The 17,761-nt window shown below is 29.1% G+C and overlaps 1 protein-coding gene and 1 long non-coding RNA gene across 2 annotated transcripts in view; one reads left to right on the top strand and one right to left on the bottom strand.

Moving 5' to 3' along the window:
• LOC111616681 (Down syndrome cell adhesion molecule homolog) overlaps window positions 1-17,761 on the top strand; it is a 191,291-nt gene that overhangs the window by 71,724 nt on the left and 101,806 nt on the right. Inside the window, exon 16 of the mRNA XM_023358064.1 lies at window positions 17,478-17,548. Coding sequence (XP_023213832.1) covers window positions 17,478-17,548 — 71 coding nt within the window. The remainder of the gene's footprint in view (window positions 1-17,477; window positions 17,549-17,761) is intronic.
• LOC111616701 lies at window positions 5,963-6,726 on the bottom strand. The gene is made up of 3 exons (XR_002755300.1): window positions 6,645-6,726; window positions 6,428-6,565; window positions 5,963-6,332 (listed from the first exon to the last, which is right to left on the bottom strand). It is a non-coding gene; the product is annotated as an uncharacterized LOC111616701 (long non-coding RNA).

The raw sequence follows: 17,761 nt of genomic DNA, 5'->3' as shown, positions 1-17,761 counted from the left end.
AAAGGAAATTTAAGTGGCATTATTGATTCCTTTACTCTTGTAACAATATTACCTACCTAATATGGAGTTTTTCTATAATGTCAAAATTCTTTTTTCATGCAACATTTAATTATTGCTTAGATTATTATAAATGTAAGTTAATATAATTTTTCATTACAATTAATATTATCATGTAAAAAATTTATGTAAAATCTTTAGATGTGTTAATTACAGAATAGGAGTTGCATATGTTCTGATATGTTAATCTGTGTGTTTGATTCTGTATTGTATGTATCATTTGTATGTCATTCAGAGGGAAAAATATAGAAGTCGGAGTATCTCTCGACGTCCGTTTTTAGTGAATTTAAAGTGAAATTTTCTATTAGGTTAATCATTTTGATTACGAGCAAACATACCAAAAATTAGCATTGTAAGCTTACTTTTGGAAAGTGTGATTGATAAAAACAGAACCAATAATGGTAATTCGTATATAAAAGATATTAAGATAGTTAAGATCGGCTATGAACTAAATAAATGTGCCATGTTCATTCAGACTTTCCAGAGAAAATCATAAATTAACAATAAAACAAGGCATCTTATATCTTGTCACTAATTCAGGATTAGTCTTTATTTTAACTTCGGATCTCATTTTATTTGTGAAGCACATAGCAACGGTTAGAACCACTGTCAAGAACAATACATTGTTTGAAAGATAATAACAAAGTTTTCAAAATCATATGGGACTGAGATTCAGTTTCTCAGATATTCGATAGATGGAAGTAAATGAAAATGACAATGAAGTCTGAGAAGACATTCGGTGTCCTTGAATTTGAGAAAACAAAGTCTGTTGTAACGGTTCAGCGCAAATTTTGAAAGTGATTCGGTAAGCAGACACCAACACTCAATGCCACAAGGAATTAATATCACAAGATTGAAAATGAAGATTGTCTATACATTGCAAAACGTCCAAGCACCGACACTCTACACGGGTTCGGTCTGAAATGGATTATCGCCTTGACGTTTGCAGAATCATAAAAGGAAACCACATCGAATATATATAGTGCATTAAAAACTTGCGGTTACAATCTTTCAGACAATATATTGCCTTAATGTACTTCTAACCATTACCATGCATGTCACGAATAAAATTAGATTTGGAATTATGAATAACTCTGTATTTCTATAATGTTCCAAATGATCGGTTTCAAGAATTTATGAAGAAAATAAACTTAATACTTAGTTCTACTAAAACAACAGAAGCAGTCACACAAATAGCATAGAATATTTTTTAATGAAAACACATATATTTACAACTTAATAATTGATGCAAATTTTATAACTAGGGTAATAACGGTAATATATACGGTAAATTAAACAATATAACAAGCGTTGTGTTGCTGAGAGTGAACTCACAATATATCTGATGATTGTCATTGCTGTGGTGCCACCTGGAAATGTGTTTTCGTATTTGTTTTGTTGTTTACGGCAACGCGACACATGGACGATCTGCTAAGGGAAATACCTCCCGACAGGACTTTCTACGGAAAACTGACTTCTATTTAGTTGTCACAAATGTGAAAAAACCCAGGAAAACTGTATGTGGCCAGGCCGTTGGCGAGGCGCAAACTCATGACCAACTACCAGCATTCAGCGATTTTATCCATTCGTTCACTGGTGAACTCGTTTCAGTTATGAGTTGGAGTCAAGTCTCGCGTGAGGTAGTTTAACATCTATCCCGAGTAATCCTTTATTATCTCTTAAATAAAAAAGGAATTAACGAATGCTATAAGATCACCAAAATCTATAAATGTAAGTTCCAGATTACTAAGTTCCTCTAGTTGCTAAAAGTAGGAAATGATCGAATTGAATATAGAATAATTATATTTTGTAATATTTATATTTATATTTTTTTATAATTATCAAGTACGTCAGAAGTCCGAAAATATATTTCTTCTAATCTTGATATTTCATAAAAATATAAGCGTCTTGGTTATCTGTGTTTGAATAAGAAGAATAAAAAAATAAAAAAGTAGAAAACTACTAGAAATTAAATAGCATATGAATCTGAAGAAAGTTAAAAGAGCATTAAATGAGCAGATACTATTATTTGAAGAATGGGTTCACTATGCCAAAAATATGTTTAAAATTCGACAGAAACGTGATTAATTAATTGGATAAAATATGAGGCTACTCCCAATGTTGATTTCATATAGGTCGATTGTAAATATATATTGCATACTATTCAGTAATATGCAATTACCTTATATCTCGGCAGATAAGACGACCTTCAGATAAGACGAGGTATAAATTTTCGTCGAAGTTTTTATAGTTTTAGCATATATCTGTCCTATAAGACGACTCCCAAACTATCAACGGCCTAAGAATTTAGTTTAGATCAGCGATCATCATCTGAATAATAATAATAATACTGTATAGCGTATACGGAATTACGTCCTATTCGTAATTTTTCGAGTAAACGAATTTTATTTTCTTACATCTGGCAACGTTGCCTTGCAATTTTTGCAAACATTGGCACTGATTGGCATTCAGGTAATGACCGTGACTATTCACAAAAACGCCGTATGGGCTATTCTATTTTGTGCACCTACCCTACTCTCTTCTAGTAAATAATTACGGTTTGTCTGTCTTTTTATAATGGTTTTAATTTATATAAATTTCAATCTAATTTTTTTTTGTATCTGTCCTATAAGATGACCCCGGATTTTGGGATCTTTTTTTATGATTCAACTATTGTCTTATCTGCCCAGATATACGGTATTTTAAAATATTTTTTCGTTTTCAAAATGACTTTAAATTGATATTCCAAATTAAATAAAATATCAGTATAAAAAACAAGAATTGATGGTAACCTTTTTAGTTGGTATACTTTTTGTAATGATATTTTATTTATTGAAAATAATATATTGTAAATTATAGGATTGTCGATTTTAAACTAGATAGTTTTTAAGTAATTAACTCTTTTTTTTAGTTCGAATGTTCTGCAGTATGCATTTTCCAACTATGAACATTTTTATCAGTTTGAAATATAGTGTCTGCTCAACGAATTTCAAAACTTAATTCTAAAACAATTTCTGAAAGCCAACCATTTATTTCAGTATCAAATATTATATAGATATAAATCAATAATATATTTTTTGTTTTTTCCCTCTTCTCTTAGAGTTAACCGTCCCATCGGTGACCGAATAGATAAAAATCACTAGTCACTGATAGTTTGGTCACGGGTTGGCACCTGACCAACGAGCTAGCCATGTTGACGTTTTCGGATTTTCTTCACGTGTCCAACATCTAAATAGGAGCCAGTTTCCCATAGAAAGTTCTCCCGGGACATACCTCCTTTCCCTGCCAAGAGAGGAAACCTTCCCTTGGCAGATTGCCCAGGTGTTGCATTGTCTTCTTTCATCAATCCAATCCAATCCCAATGGCTGAAGTTTACTCTGGAAATGCTGCACATCATAATTATTTAATTCAGTTTTAATCCAATTCATGTAGCAGCATCGAAACGTAGAACTAATATCGAATTGGCAAAAATATGTCATATTTAATTACAATAGAGCGTCGTTTATCCGAAAGTCGGTTATCCGAAAGAATTTTTAACATGGACGAAAATTCAACGCGAAGCGACACGCAACGGAGAAAAATTTCAACACGGGATAGGTTAATATATTTTTTTCTCACATAATCGGTTATCCGAAAAATAAGTTATCCGAACAACCCGAGTCCCCAATTGATTCGGATAAACGATGCTCTACTGTATTAATGATATACTAATTATAAATTTTTTAAATAAAGTTATGAAGCGATACATCATCCATTTTGAAGTAATCTACTGTTTCTCGTAGCTTCAAATTATAATAATGCAATTTGTAAGTTTTCATATTTAAATTATTCTAAATAATTCATATGTTTTGGATAGTCAACAAAACATAAAAACGTAAATAAAATTTTAAAATTAAAATAAATTATATTTCAAGAAATTGTTCGTTATGATAGCAATATTACAGTAAGGTTTTCAAAGAGAGAAATTTGAATTTCAATATGAGATATATGTTTTATTTTAGGTATATATTCAATATTAATTTATATAATAAGCTTCTAAATATTAATATAACATATAAATTTTAATATTATGTTTACTACATTATCAGTCAAAACGGTTGCTCTTAAGATTGGGATTAATATTCTGTCGTTTGGCATCGAAGTAGGCTAACGGTATATAAATTGTCTTTATTCTTATTGAAATTCATTTAGTTATCGTTATGTTTATTAATTTTTATGTGGAATTAATATATTTATCATATGGATATTAACACTGAAAAAAGGATTGATTACCAAAACTTAAGCCAATTTTTAAATTTGTTTCTAATTAAATTGTGCTTCAATTTTTCATACGTTTTTAATATTGCTATCACTATTTTTATCAGAAATAAAATTACTAACATTTAATTTTGTGATTTCTAATCTAATAAAATTTATAAACATTTTAGATTAACTTTTTTATTAAATTTGTATTACTGAAAAATGTTAAATAAAATTTATATCTCAGAAAGAAATATAACAATTTAATTATATATAATTTATGAAATTTTACCTGTAATTCCATTTTATGGAACAGATTAACACAAAGATAATCTAGAAAGTTTCGGAATTTTATAAAATAAATGTTCCGCTTCTGAACTATCGAATTTTCTTTTGGATTGTTAACTCTATGTAATGGGGTGCAATAATATTTTTATTTCTGAATAGGCTCGTAAAATTTAATAATTTCGTTTTTTTTTAGTTTCGAAAGCGGGGAATCAACGTTTGAAAATATTCTATGTTTTGATACATAAGGAACTACGCCGATTAAATTTTATAGGATCCATTCTGATAAATTTTATTTGTTGTAAATTCTATAAGTGATATCACGTGTGTTTTTGTTTTATAATTTCACGATATTAAGCAGTAGAATTTTGTTCGTGACACACATTATAAACTTAATGAAATATATAAAAATTTGAGTTTCTTACATTTCTACAATAGCATATGTAAATGAGCTTAAGTTATATATTAATATTTTATACAATTCACCGAACTTTGAACAATTGTCTTTTCTACTTTATTTCTAATTTAACGTATAGCAGATTAGTTTCTTTATATCATAGACCAACGATGCCCAAATCTTGAGGATCTTCAAGAGCTCAATTGTGGCACAACCAATAAGTAAAAAATATTTATTTTTAAAAATTTCATTACAAACATTACAAGTTCATAAACCTTCAACTAGCAAAGAGTAAATAAAAAAAAAAATGTAATAAATATATCAAAATTCTCAAAATAAATACATTATGATTCTGAAATTTTTATTTTTATACCAAGAACATTAGGTGCGGCTCCCAATATTTTCAGGTAGGTAACTAGGGCTCTTACAGGAAAAAGTCTACCCCTGCCGTAGACTATTAATATCATTTGTATTTATTTCAAAATGCGCCTGACATGATAAAACTTATTCTAAATCAGTCATGAGCAACCCGAGGCTACAAGGTTCTGCTATTTGGTCCCTCTGGGCTTTGGCAACAATTTCATTTTCCTGTTTTTTGCCTCGTGCCATTATACAATTCTAATTAAGCTGATATTCATGACAAAGAACAATCAAACTAAACTTGACTTCACTGATCACAACGAAAAGATGAGAATAAACTGTGTGTTACTAATTTGCATATTATTATCAGATATTATTTTATCTAGTATTCTGGAAGTTGTGTAGTACGTTGGTACTCAACAGGCTTATAGTCGGTAACTTCGTGAGAAAAAAAAAGGTGTGTCCCCCTCAGAAACCCACAAAGTTTGCTTGTGGCCAGAAAAGGCTACCCATCACTACTATAAACTATTGTGGAAAGACATTTCCGACAGTATTGCTTGTGGCTGTTCATATTCTGATTCCAATACATCATGCGTCAAATATTCTTTGTTCTTGTTTCATTGCCTTTATCTAAGCAACTATACTACAGTGATTGTGTTACCATAGCAGGCATGAATATTAAGGTAAGGAATGTTATATGCATTCAAAAAAAATGCATCCGTCGTTATGTATTTGTTGAATAATATGATAGAATCAATTGTGTTTGTTTGATAGCTCGATGAAAACAAGAATTTGATTTTAAAAATATTTATTTCATAAAAATTCAGTTTTAAATCACGTTTTATAGTATGAATTTTAAATAACATTCTTTGTGAATTTTTATACAGACACTACGGTGTATTTTTTCAAAACACTTGGCAAATCATTCATCTCTTTACTCAGTTGGAACGCAATTTACAAGTCGCGTTTCGGGCATTAGCCCCTCTTCAGCCAACTAAATATTAAAATTAAACATGAGAAAATATACATATACATACGCGAATAAAACATTCTGTAGATATAACACGTTTAAAAAATTAAAAAACATACCTTAAAAGTACATATTACGAACGTACAGACGGCTTACAGAATGGACTGCATCATACACTATAGATCGAGTGAAGAATTGAACAGGTTGACAAGTCTCGTACCTGACTGCTTGACAACAGGACTTTCGAATTTAACGGTCTTTAAATTAAGTTACACAAATAATGTTCAAATAAATAAATTGAAACTTATAAACAATTTTTAACAGTATTTGTTTTACTTTTAATTTATATTCGGACATATTACCTAAATTCACACGTTAACTTTTGTAGCTTTTTCAAGACGAATCTTTCGAGCGGATATCCCAACGACACTACCTGGTCTGCTAATTTACATATATATCAGTGAACTGATTTGAAACAATTATAGTATTCAATAAAAAGTTGTGTACAAACAGAAATTAATAGTATATTAATATTAGCTTATAATATTTCGGGATTTTTACAAACATTATTTATTTATACATGAACTTTGAACCTTGATGATTAACTCCATAATTATATCCAATAATCTCTAACACAATTATAATATTTTTACCCAGTTCTCACTAATTTTGATGCTTAAGTTTATATTTATACAATTGTTATTTTTATTTTTAATAATCTCAACACTCTCTTTAAATTTTCTGTTATATGTTTTCTTTTCTTTATGTAAAATATGTATGTAAGATTTATCTATGTTGCAATCATTTAGTAAACAATGATCGTGGAATACTGAGTTTAATCGGTGATACTTCAAATCAGACATGTATTCTTTAACCCTTATTTTTAGTTTGCGTTTCGTATCGCCTATATAAAAGCTGTTGTTTTTACATGTACATGGTATTTTACACACAATATTTTTCGTTTCTTCTTTATTTATGTTTTGTTTTTTCATACTCTGTTTGGCCTTCAATCTGGAGAATAGATTTCCATATTTTGGAGCAAATTTCATGTTATTTTTCTTCATTTCTGTGTCTATTTGCTCGTACATAGGCAAATTAGCAGACCGGATAGTGTCGTTGGGATAACTGCGCGAAAGATTCGTCTTGAAAAAGCTACAAAAGTTAACGTGTGAATTTAGGTAATATGTCCGAATATAAATTAAAGGTAAAACAAATACTGTTAAAAATTGTTTATAAATTTCAATTTATTTATTTGAACATTATTTGTGTAAACTTAAAGACCGTTAAATTCGAAAGTCTTGTTGTCAAGCAGTCAGGTACGAGACTTGTCAACCTGTTCAATTCTTCACTCGATCTATAGTGTATGATGCAGTTCATTCTGTAAGCCGTCTGTACGTTCGTAATATGTACTTTTAAGGTATGTTTTTTAATTTTTTAAACATGTTATATCTACAGAATGTTTTATTCGCGTATGTATATGTATATTTTCTCATGTTTAATTTTAATATTTAGTTGGCTGAAGAGGGGCTAATGCCCGAAACGCGACTTGTAAATTGCGTTCCAACTGAATAAAAAAAAGATGAATGATTTGCCAAGTGTTTTGAAAAAATACACCGTAGTGTGTCTGTATAAAGCAAAGTAAACTACAACACGGTTTCATCAGAATAAAAAAAACAAAAAAAATTTTTTGTGAAGTGAATATCATAAAATGATATTGAACGACGTAAGACATTAATAACATTTGTATTATAATAGAAAACTTTTACAGAAAATGGATAGTGAATATTTAAATCTTAAAATCTTTCGTTATTGGTTTTTTTCTTATATATCATACTTTCCTCGAATTCATATACTATAATTTATTTTTGGACGTTTCATAATATTTTTCTTATTTGTTTTTATAATGTGCACATTAGCATTATTATAACATACAGTATAATGTATACAGGGTGATCCATTTTAATCAATCCACAGAAATAATTCGAAAAATATGCAGCCTTAGAAAACGTCATTAAACCAAAAATGTTAAAATTCAAGGGCCACAAGATGGAGCCACCGATTTCGTCATAGACGACGCTAGAATCGGTTAAAATAGGATAAAGTTAAGTTTCTTAAATGAAAACTTCCATTCGTCATTTCACATTAATAATCTACATCATAAACAAACAGAGGTTTGTCTAAAAATTTTCAAAAGATGCACATATCAAAAGTTATGAGCGATTGAAATTGTTCGCAGCCTCCACAGAATGCAAGCATGAATATGTGGATATCTGTGAATTTTATTGAAAAAAGAAGATTAATGCTTTAAAAATCAGTAAGAAACTATTATTATTTGGAGAATCATTCTTTTTTTTCTAGTAATAAACAGATACAGAAATTAGTCCCACAGCTTGTTAAAGTCGTCAAACCTGTGATAAACTGATGTTGATCTTGATTCTACTAAATAATAATAGTTTCCTGATGATTTTCAATAATTTTTCTTCCGTTTTTCAATGAACCCCAGAGATAAGATATCCACAGATTCACTTAAGCATTGTGTGACGCCGCCTAAACTTTCAAACGATCATAACTTCTGATAAGTGCATCTTTTAAAAAGTGTTTTAAATAAAGTTTGTTTTCGATATAGAATAATATGCAATAAAAAAAAAACATGGTTCCCATATAAGAAAATAAACTTGGCTCCGTATTTACTGATTGTAGTGCTATCTATATGAAAAATGTGGCCGATAGCTTCATCCTGCTGGCCCTTAAAGTCTAACATTTTTGGTTTAATGAACTTTTTGTAGGATGTGTATTTTTCGAGTTATTTCAGTAGATTGATTAAAATGAACCAATCTGTATATCACGTATATTGTATAGACGAATGTGAAAGCTGTATCCTGAATGAATGCATGAACGAATGATTTAGAGGCAAATAACAATATCTTCGCGATTATTTATATATCACAATGCCATTACATTATGATACTGAAGCAATTGATTAGGTAATAAATATTATTCTTACGTAAAAAGTATCATTGATGTAATGATGATCATCGATCATTATAAATCAATACTATCTAATAAAAATAATGCTTTGATGATCAATAATAATCATTAATATCATTTCTACGATAATATATAAATCATTTTTATGCCAATAACAGCTGATACTCGCATTATCATCATCGATATTATTTATATATCGGTATATTTTTTCTTCTTAATATGTAATTTTTATATCGATGGATTATAANAATATGGAAGTTTTCTATAATGTCAAAATTCTTTTTTCATGCAACATTTAATTATTGCTTAGATTATTATAAATGTAAGTTAATATAATTTTTCATTACAATTAATATTATCATGTAAAAAATTTATGTAAAATCTTTAGATGTGTTAATTACAGAATAGGAGTTGCATATGTTCTGATATGTTAATCTGTGTGTTTGATTCTGTATTGTATGTATCATTTGTATGTCATTCAGAGGGAAAAATATAGAAGTCGGAGTATCTCTCGACGTCCGTTTTTAGTGAATTTAAAGTGAAATTTTCTATTAGGTTAATCATTTTGATTACGAGCAAACATACCAAAAATTAGCATTGTAAGCTTACTTTTGGAAAGTGTGATTGATAAAAACAGAACCAATAATGGTAATTCGTATATAAAAGATATTAAGATAGTTAAGATCGGCTATGAACTAAATAAATGTGCCATGTTCATTCAGACTTTCCAGAGAAAATCATAAATTAACAATAAAACAAGGCATCTTATATCTTGTCACTAATTCAGGATTAGTCTTTATTTTAACTTCGGATCTCATTTTATTTGTGAAGCACATAGCAACGGTTAGAACCACTGTCAAGAACAATACATTGTTTGAAAGATAATAACAAAGTTTTCAAAATCATATGGGACTGAGATTCAGTTTCTCAGATATTCGATAGATGGAAGTAAATGAAAATGACAATGAAGTCTGAGAAGACATTCGGTGTCCTTGAATTTGAGAAAACAAAGTCTGTTGTAACGGTTCAGCGCAAATTTTGAAAGTGATTCGGTAAGCAGACACCAACACTCAATGCCACAAGGAATTAATATCACAAGATTGAAAATGAAGATTGTCTATACATTGCAAAACGTCCAAGCACCGACACTCTACACGGGTTCGGTCTGAAATGGATTATCGCCTTGACGTTTGCAGAATCATAAAAGGAAACCACATCGAATATATATAGTGCATTAAAAACTTGCGGTTACAATCTTTCAGACAATATATTGCCTTAATGTACTTCTAACCATTACCATGCATGTCACGAATAAAATTAGATTTGGAATTATGAATAACTCTGTATTTCTATAATGTTCCAAATGATCGGTTTCAAGAATTTATGAAGAAAATAAACTTAATACTTAGTTCTACTAAAACAACAGAAGCAGTCACACAAATAGCATAGAATATTTTTTAATGAAAACACATATATTTACAACTTAATAATTGATGCAAATTTTATAACTAGGGTAATAACGGTAATATATACGGTAAATTAAACAATATAACAAGCGTTGTGTTGCTGAGAGTGAACTCACAATATATCTGATGATTGTCATTGCTGTGGTGCCACCTGGAAATGTGTTTTCGTATTTGTTTTGTTGTTTACGGCAACGCGACACATGGACGATCTGCTAAGGGAAATACCTCCCGACAGGACTTTCTACGGAAAACTGACTTCTATTTAGTTGTCACAAATGTGAAAAAACCCAGGAAAACTGTATGTGGCCAGGCCGTTGGCGAGGCGCAAACTCATGACCAACTACCAGCATTCAGCGATTTTATCCATTCGTTCACTGGTGAACTCGTTTCAGTTATGAGTTGGAGTCAAGTCTCGCGTGAGGTAGTTTAACATCTATCCCGAGTAATCCTTTATTATCTCTTAAATAAAAAAGGAATTAACGAATGCTATAAGATCACCAAAATCTATAAATGTAAGTTCCAGATTACTAAGTTCCTCTAGTTGCTAAAAGTAGGAAATGATCGAATTGAATATAGAATAATTATATTTTGTAATATTTATATTTATATTTTTTTATAATTATCAAGTACGTCAGAAGTCCGAAAATATATTTCTTCTAATCTTGATATTTCATAAAAATATAAGCGTCTTGGTTATCTGTGTTTGAATAAGAAGAATAAAAAAATAAAAAAGTAGAAAACTACTAGAAATTAAATAGCATATGAATCTGAAGAAAGTTAAAAGAGCATTAAATGAGCAGATACTATTATTTGAAGAATGGGTTCACTATGCCAAAAATATGTTTAAAATTCGACAGAAACGTGATTAATTAATTGGATAAAATATGAGGCTACTCCCAATGTTGATTTCATATAGGTCGATTGTAAATATATATTGCATACTATTCAGTAATATGCAATTACCTTATATCTCGGCAGATAAGACGACCTTCAGATAAGACGAGGTATAAATTTTCGTCGAAGTTTTTATAGTTTTAGCATATATCTGTCCTATAAGACGACTCCCAAACTATCAACGGCCTAAGAATTTAGTTTAGATCAGCGATCATCATCTGAATAATAATAATAATACTGTATAGCGTATACGGAATTACGTCCTATTCGTAATTTTTCGAGTAAACGAATTTTATTTTCTTACATCTGGCAACGTTGCCTTGCAATTTTTGCAAACATTGGCACTGATTGGCATTCAGGTAATGACCGTGACTATTCACAAAAACGCCGTATGGGCTATTCTATTTTGTGCACCTACCCTACTCTCTTCTAGTAAATAATTACGGTTTGTCTGTCTTTTTATAATGGTTTTAATTTATATAAATTTCAATCTAATTTTTTTTTGTATCTGTCCTATAAGATGACCCCGGATTTTGGGATCTTTTTTTATGATTCAACTATTGTCTTATCTGCCCAGATATACGGTATTTTAAAATATTTTTTCGTTTTCAAAATGACTTTAAATTGATATTCCAAATTAAATAAAATATCAGTATAAAAAACAAGAATTGATGGTAACCTTTTTAGTTGGTATACTTTTTGTAATGATATTTTATTTATTGAAAATAATATATTGTAAATTATAGGATTGTCGATTTTAAACTAGATAGTTTTTAAGTAATTAACTCTTTTTTTTAGTTCGAATGTTCTGCAGTATGCATTTTCCAACTATGAACATTTTTATCAGTTTGAAATATAGTGTCTGCTCAACGAATTTCAAAACTTAATTCTAAAACAATTTCTGAAAGCCAACCATTTATTTCAGTATCAAATATTATATAGATATAANTTACTTTTGTATAGGCTTGATCCAAAAATTACAATCGATAATAATTAATTCTGTATAAATTTTATCATAAACTCTTTTGCAATTGTTATTTTTTTACATTTTAAATTCAATTCTCTGTTAAAACAATTGAAATTGATTGACTTTGAACTATTCCTGATTGGTAAAAACTTTCTATATTATAAATTTTTAGCCAATTAGACCAAAACGTATTTGTAAATACATAAATGAATATTAGCTCCTCTTAAATATAAATTTTTATACATATAATATGGAACTCTGGAATTTGTTGCCTGTTGTACTGTATATAAGCTTATTTCTAGGTGAATAAAATGCAATTAAATTTTCTTTGCAATAATAATTTTAAAGTAAGCTTAGCTTTAGTATAGTATCAAATATTATATAGATATAAATCAATAATATATTTTTTGTTTTTTCCCTCTTCTCTTAGAGTTAACCGTCCCATCGGTGACCGAATAGATAAAAATCACTAGTCACTGATAGTTTGGTCACGGGTTGGCACCTGACCAACGAGCTAGCCATGTTGACGTTTTCGGATTTTCTTCACGTGTCCAACATCTAAATAGGAGCCAGTTTCCCATAGAAAGTTCTCCCGGGACATACCTCCTTTCCCTGCCAAGAGAGGAAACCTTCCCTTGGCAGATTGCCCAGGTGTTGCATTGTCTTCTTTCATCAATCCAATCCAATCCCAATGGCTGAAGTTTACTCTGGAAATGCTGCACATCATAATTATTTAATTCAGTTTTAATCCAATTCATGTAGCAGCATCGAAACGTAGAACTAATATCGAATTGGCAAAAATATGTCATATTTAATTACAATAGAGCGTCGTTTATCCGAAAGTCGGTTATCCGAAAGAATTTTTAACATGGACGAAAATTCAACGCGAAGCGACACGCAACGGAGAAAAATTTCAACACGGGATAGGTTAATATATTTTTTTCTCACATAATCGGTTATCCGAAAAATAAGTTATCCGAACAACCCGAGTCCCCAATTGATTCGGATAAACGATGCTCTACTGTATTAATGATATACTAATTATAAATTTTTTCCTCGAATATTTTCAAAATGAAATGTAAAAAACAAGAATTGATGGTAACCTTTTTAGTTGGNACTGCATCATACACTATAGATCGAGTGAAGAATTGAACAGGTTGACAAGTCTCGTACCTGACTGCTTGACAACAGGACTTTCGAATTTAACGGTCTTTAAATTAAGTTACACAAATAATGTTCAAATAAATAAATTGAAATTTATAAACAATTTTTAACAGTATTTGTTTTACTTTTAATTTATATTCGGACATATTACCTAAATTCACACGTTAACTTTTGTAGCTTTTTCAAGACGAATCTTTCGAGCGGATATCCCAACGACACTACCTGGTCTGCTAATTTACATATATATCAGTGAACTGATTTGAAACAATTATAGTATTCAATAAAAAGTTGTGTACAAACAGAAATTAATAGTATATTAATATTAGCTTATAATATTTCGGGATTTTTACAAACATTATTTATTTATACATGAACTTTGAACCTTGATGATTAACTCCATAATTATATCCAATAATCTCTAACACAATTATAATATTTTTACCCAGTTCTCACTAATTTTGATGCTTAAGTTTATATTTATACAATTGTTATTTTTATTTTTAATAATCTCAACACTCTCTTTAAATTTTCTGTTATATGTTTTCTTTTCTTTATGTAAAATATGTATGTAAGATTTATCTATGTTGCAATCATTTAGTAAACAATGATCGTGGAATACTGAGTTTAATCGGTGATACTTCAAATCAGACATGTATTCTTTAACCCTTATTTTTAGTTTGCGTTTCGTATCGCCTATATAAAAGCTGTTGTTTTTACATGTACATGGTATTTTACACACAATATTTTTCGTTTCTTCTTTATTTATGTTTTGTTTTTTCATACTCTGTTTGGCCTTCAATCTGGAGAATAGATTTCCATATTTTGGAGCAAATTTCATGTTATTTTTCTTCATTTCTGTGTCTATTTGCTCGTACATAGGCAAATTAGCAGACCGGATAGTGTCGTTGGGATAACTGCGCGAAAGATTCGTCTTGAAAAAGCTACAAAAGTTAACGTGTGAATTTAGGTAATATGTCCGAATATAAATTAAAGGTAAAACAAATACTGTTAAAAATTGTTTATAAATTTCAATTTATTTATTTGAACATTATTTGTGTAAACTTAAAGACCGTTAAATTCGAAAGTCTTGTTGTCAAGCAGTCAGGTACGAGACTTGTCAACCTGTTCAATTCTTCACTCGATCTATAGTGTATGATGCAGTTCATTCTGTAAGCCGTCTGTACGTTCGTAATATGTACTTTTAAGGTATGTTTTTTAATTTTTTAAACATGTTATATCTACAGAATGTTTTATTCGCGTATGTATATGTATATTTTCTCATGTTTAATTTTAATATTTAGTTGGCTGAAGAGGGGCTAATGCCCGAAACGCGACTTGTAAATTGCGTTCCAACTGAATAAAAAAAAGATGAATGATTTGCCAAGTGTTTTGAAAAAATACACCGTAGTGTGTCTGTATAAAGCAAAGTAAACTACAACACGGTTTCATCAGAATAAAAAAAACAAAAAAAATTTTTTGTGAAGTGAATATCATAAAATGATATTGAACGACGTAAGACATTAATAACATTTGTATTATAATAGAAAACTTTTACAGAAAATGGATAGTGAATATTTAAATCTTAAAATCTTTCGTTATTGGTTTTTTTCTTATATATCATACTTTCCTCGAATTCATATACTATAATTTATTTTTGGACGTTTCATAATATTTTTCTTATTTGTTTTTATAATGTGCACATTAGCATTATTATAACATACAGTATAATGTATACAGGGTGATCCATTTTAATCAATCCACAGAAATAATTCGAAAAATATGCAGCCTTAGAAAACGTCATTAAACCAAAAATGTTAAAATTCAAGGGCCACAAGATGGAGCCACCGATTTCGTCATAGACGACGCTAGAATCGGTTAAAATAGGATAAAGTTAAGTTTCTTAAATGAAAACTTCCATTCGTCATTTCACATTAATAATCTACATCATAAACAAACAGAGGTTTGTCTAAAAATTTTCAAAAGATGCACATATCAAAAGTTATGAGCGATTGAAATTGTTCGCAGCCTCCACAGAATGCAAGCATGAATATGTGGATATCTGTGAATTTTATTGAAAAAAGAAGATTAATGCTTTAAAAATCAGTAAGAAACTATTATTATTTGGAGAATCATTCTTTTTTTTCTAGTAATAAACAGATACAGAAATTAGTCCCACAGCTTGTTAAAGTCGTCAAACCTGTGATAAACTGATGTTGATCTTGATTCTACTAAATAATAATAGTTTCCTGATGATTTTCAATAATTTTTCTTCCGTTTTTCAATGAACCCCAGAGATAAGATATCCACAGATTCACTTAAGCATTGTGTGACGCCGCCTAAACTTTCAAACGATCATAACTTCTGATAAGTGCATCTTTTAAAAAGTGTTTTAAATAAAGTTTGTTTTCGATATAGAATAATATGCAATAAAAAAAAAACATGGTTCCCATATAAGAAAATAAACTTGGCTCCGTATTTACTGATTGTAGTGCTATCTATATGAAAAATGTGGCCGATAGCTTCATCCTGCTGGCCCTTAAAGTCTAACATTTTTGGTTTAATGAACTTTTTGTAGGATGTGTATTTTTCGAGTTATTTCAGTAGATTGATTAAAATGAACCAATCTGTATATCACGTATATTGTATAGACGAATGTGAAAGCTGTATCCTGAATGAATGCATGAACGAATGATTTAGAGGCAAATAACAATATCTTCGCGATTATTTATATATCACAATGCCATTACATTATGATACTGAAGCAATTGATTAGGTAATAAATATTATTCTTACGTAAAAAGTATCATTGATGTAATGATGATCATCGATCATTATAAATCAATACTATCTAATAAAAATAATGCTTTGATGATCAATAATAATCATTAATATCATTTCTACGATAATATATAAATCATTTTTATGCCAATAACAGCTGATACTCGCATTATCATCATCGATATTATTTATATATCGGTATATTTTTTCTTCTTAATATGTAATTTTTATATCGATGGATTATAATATAACAAAACGATTACAATCTATAAATATATATCAAGTTATTTTAATATAAAACAGAAACAAGATATGTAGACACATTAAAGATAAATGTGTCTACCTAGTTTGTTTTTAATTGATAATATACCAGCCTCCGAGAAACTATTCATATTATAAAAATATATTATAAAATTTAATGCGAATATAGTAAAATGTGTATATTATAATATAAATAATATGTATATAAAGACGAAAAATCAATACTCTATATCGTAAGCTAGTTTAGTATTTTGAAGGATAGTGATTTATGACGTAGTTATGAATACTATATAACTTATAAATATGTAAGATTAATTTTACATTATTCGTTAAATAATTTAAATATATATTGTAACTTTTTTTTATAAATTTTAATCATCCTATTTTATTTAAGATACATATCACGAAAGAAATGTAACTTTTCTTTTCCTAGAATAGAGTTATTTTCTGTCATTCTCAATAAGCTTCATACTTTATTTAAATGTAGAACTTTTTAGAAAGTTTTAATATATGAACTCTAATATTCGAGGTATTTAAATTTCAAACAAATTCTTTATTAAACTTGACGTTGCGTGAGTTCTATACGGAAATTCTGTCTGTCTTTCTGTACCAAAATCCGGAAGTCCATAAAATATGTGATTTTTCTTTCAGCTCCGATGATGCCTCCTACTGATGTAAAGGGTATTGCTACTGCATCTGATGTGATCAAAGTGACATGGAAGGTATAGTAGTATCTTGATCTCTTTCATATTGATCAATACAACATATAAAATTCCAAAAACTTTCTGTAGATGGCGGCACTTCTTTGAAATTCTTACAAGCTAACTAAATTTTATGGACATTTGTAAATATACTTTAAACTAAATAAACACAACTTTTAGCCATGTATTCCATTAAAAAAAATTTCTAATGTATTTTTAACTTATTGCATCTCT

This window comes from Centruroides sculpturatus, unplaced genomic scaffold (genome assembly GCF_000671375.1).
Source record: "Centruroides sculpturatus isolate CEXI.00-Female unplaced genomic scaffold, Cexi_2.0 scaffold24, whole genome shotgun sequence".
In the NCBI taxonomy this organism is placed as follows: domain Eukaryota; kingdom Metazoa; phylum Arthropoda; class Arachnida; order Scorpiones; family Buthidae; genus Centruroides; species Centruroides sculpturatus.
The sequence above is the reverse complement of the archived record's forward strand: the minus strand, read 5'-3'. Positions and strand labels throughout refer to the sequence as shown.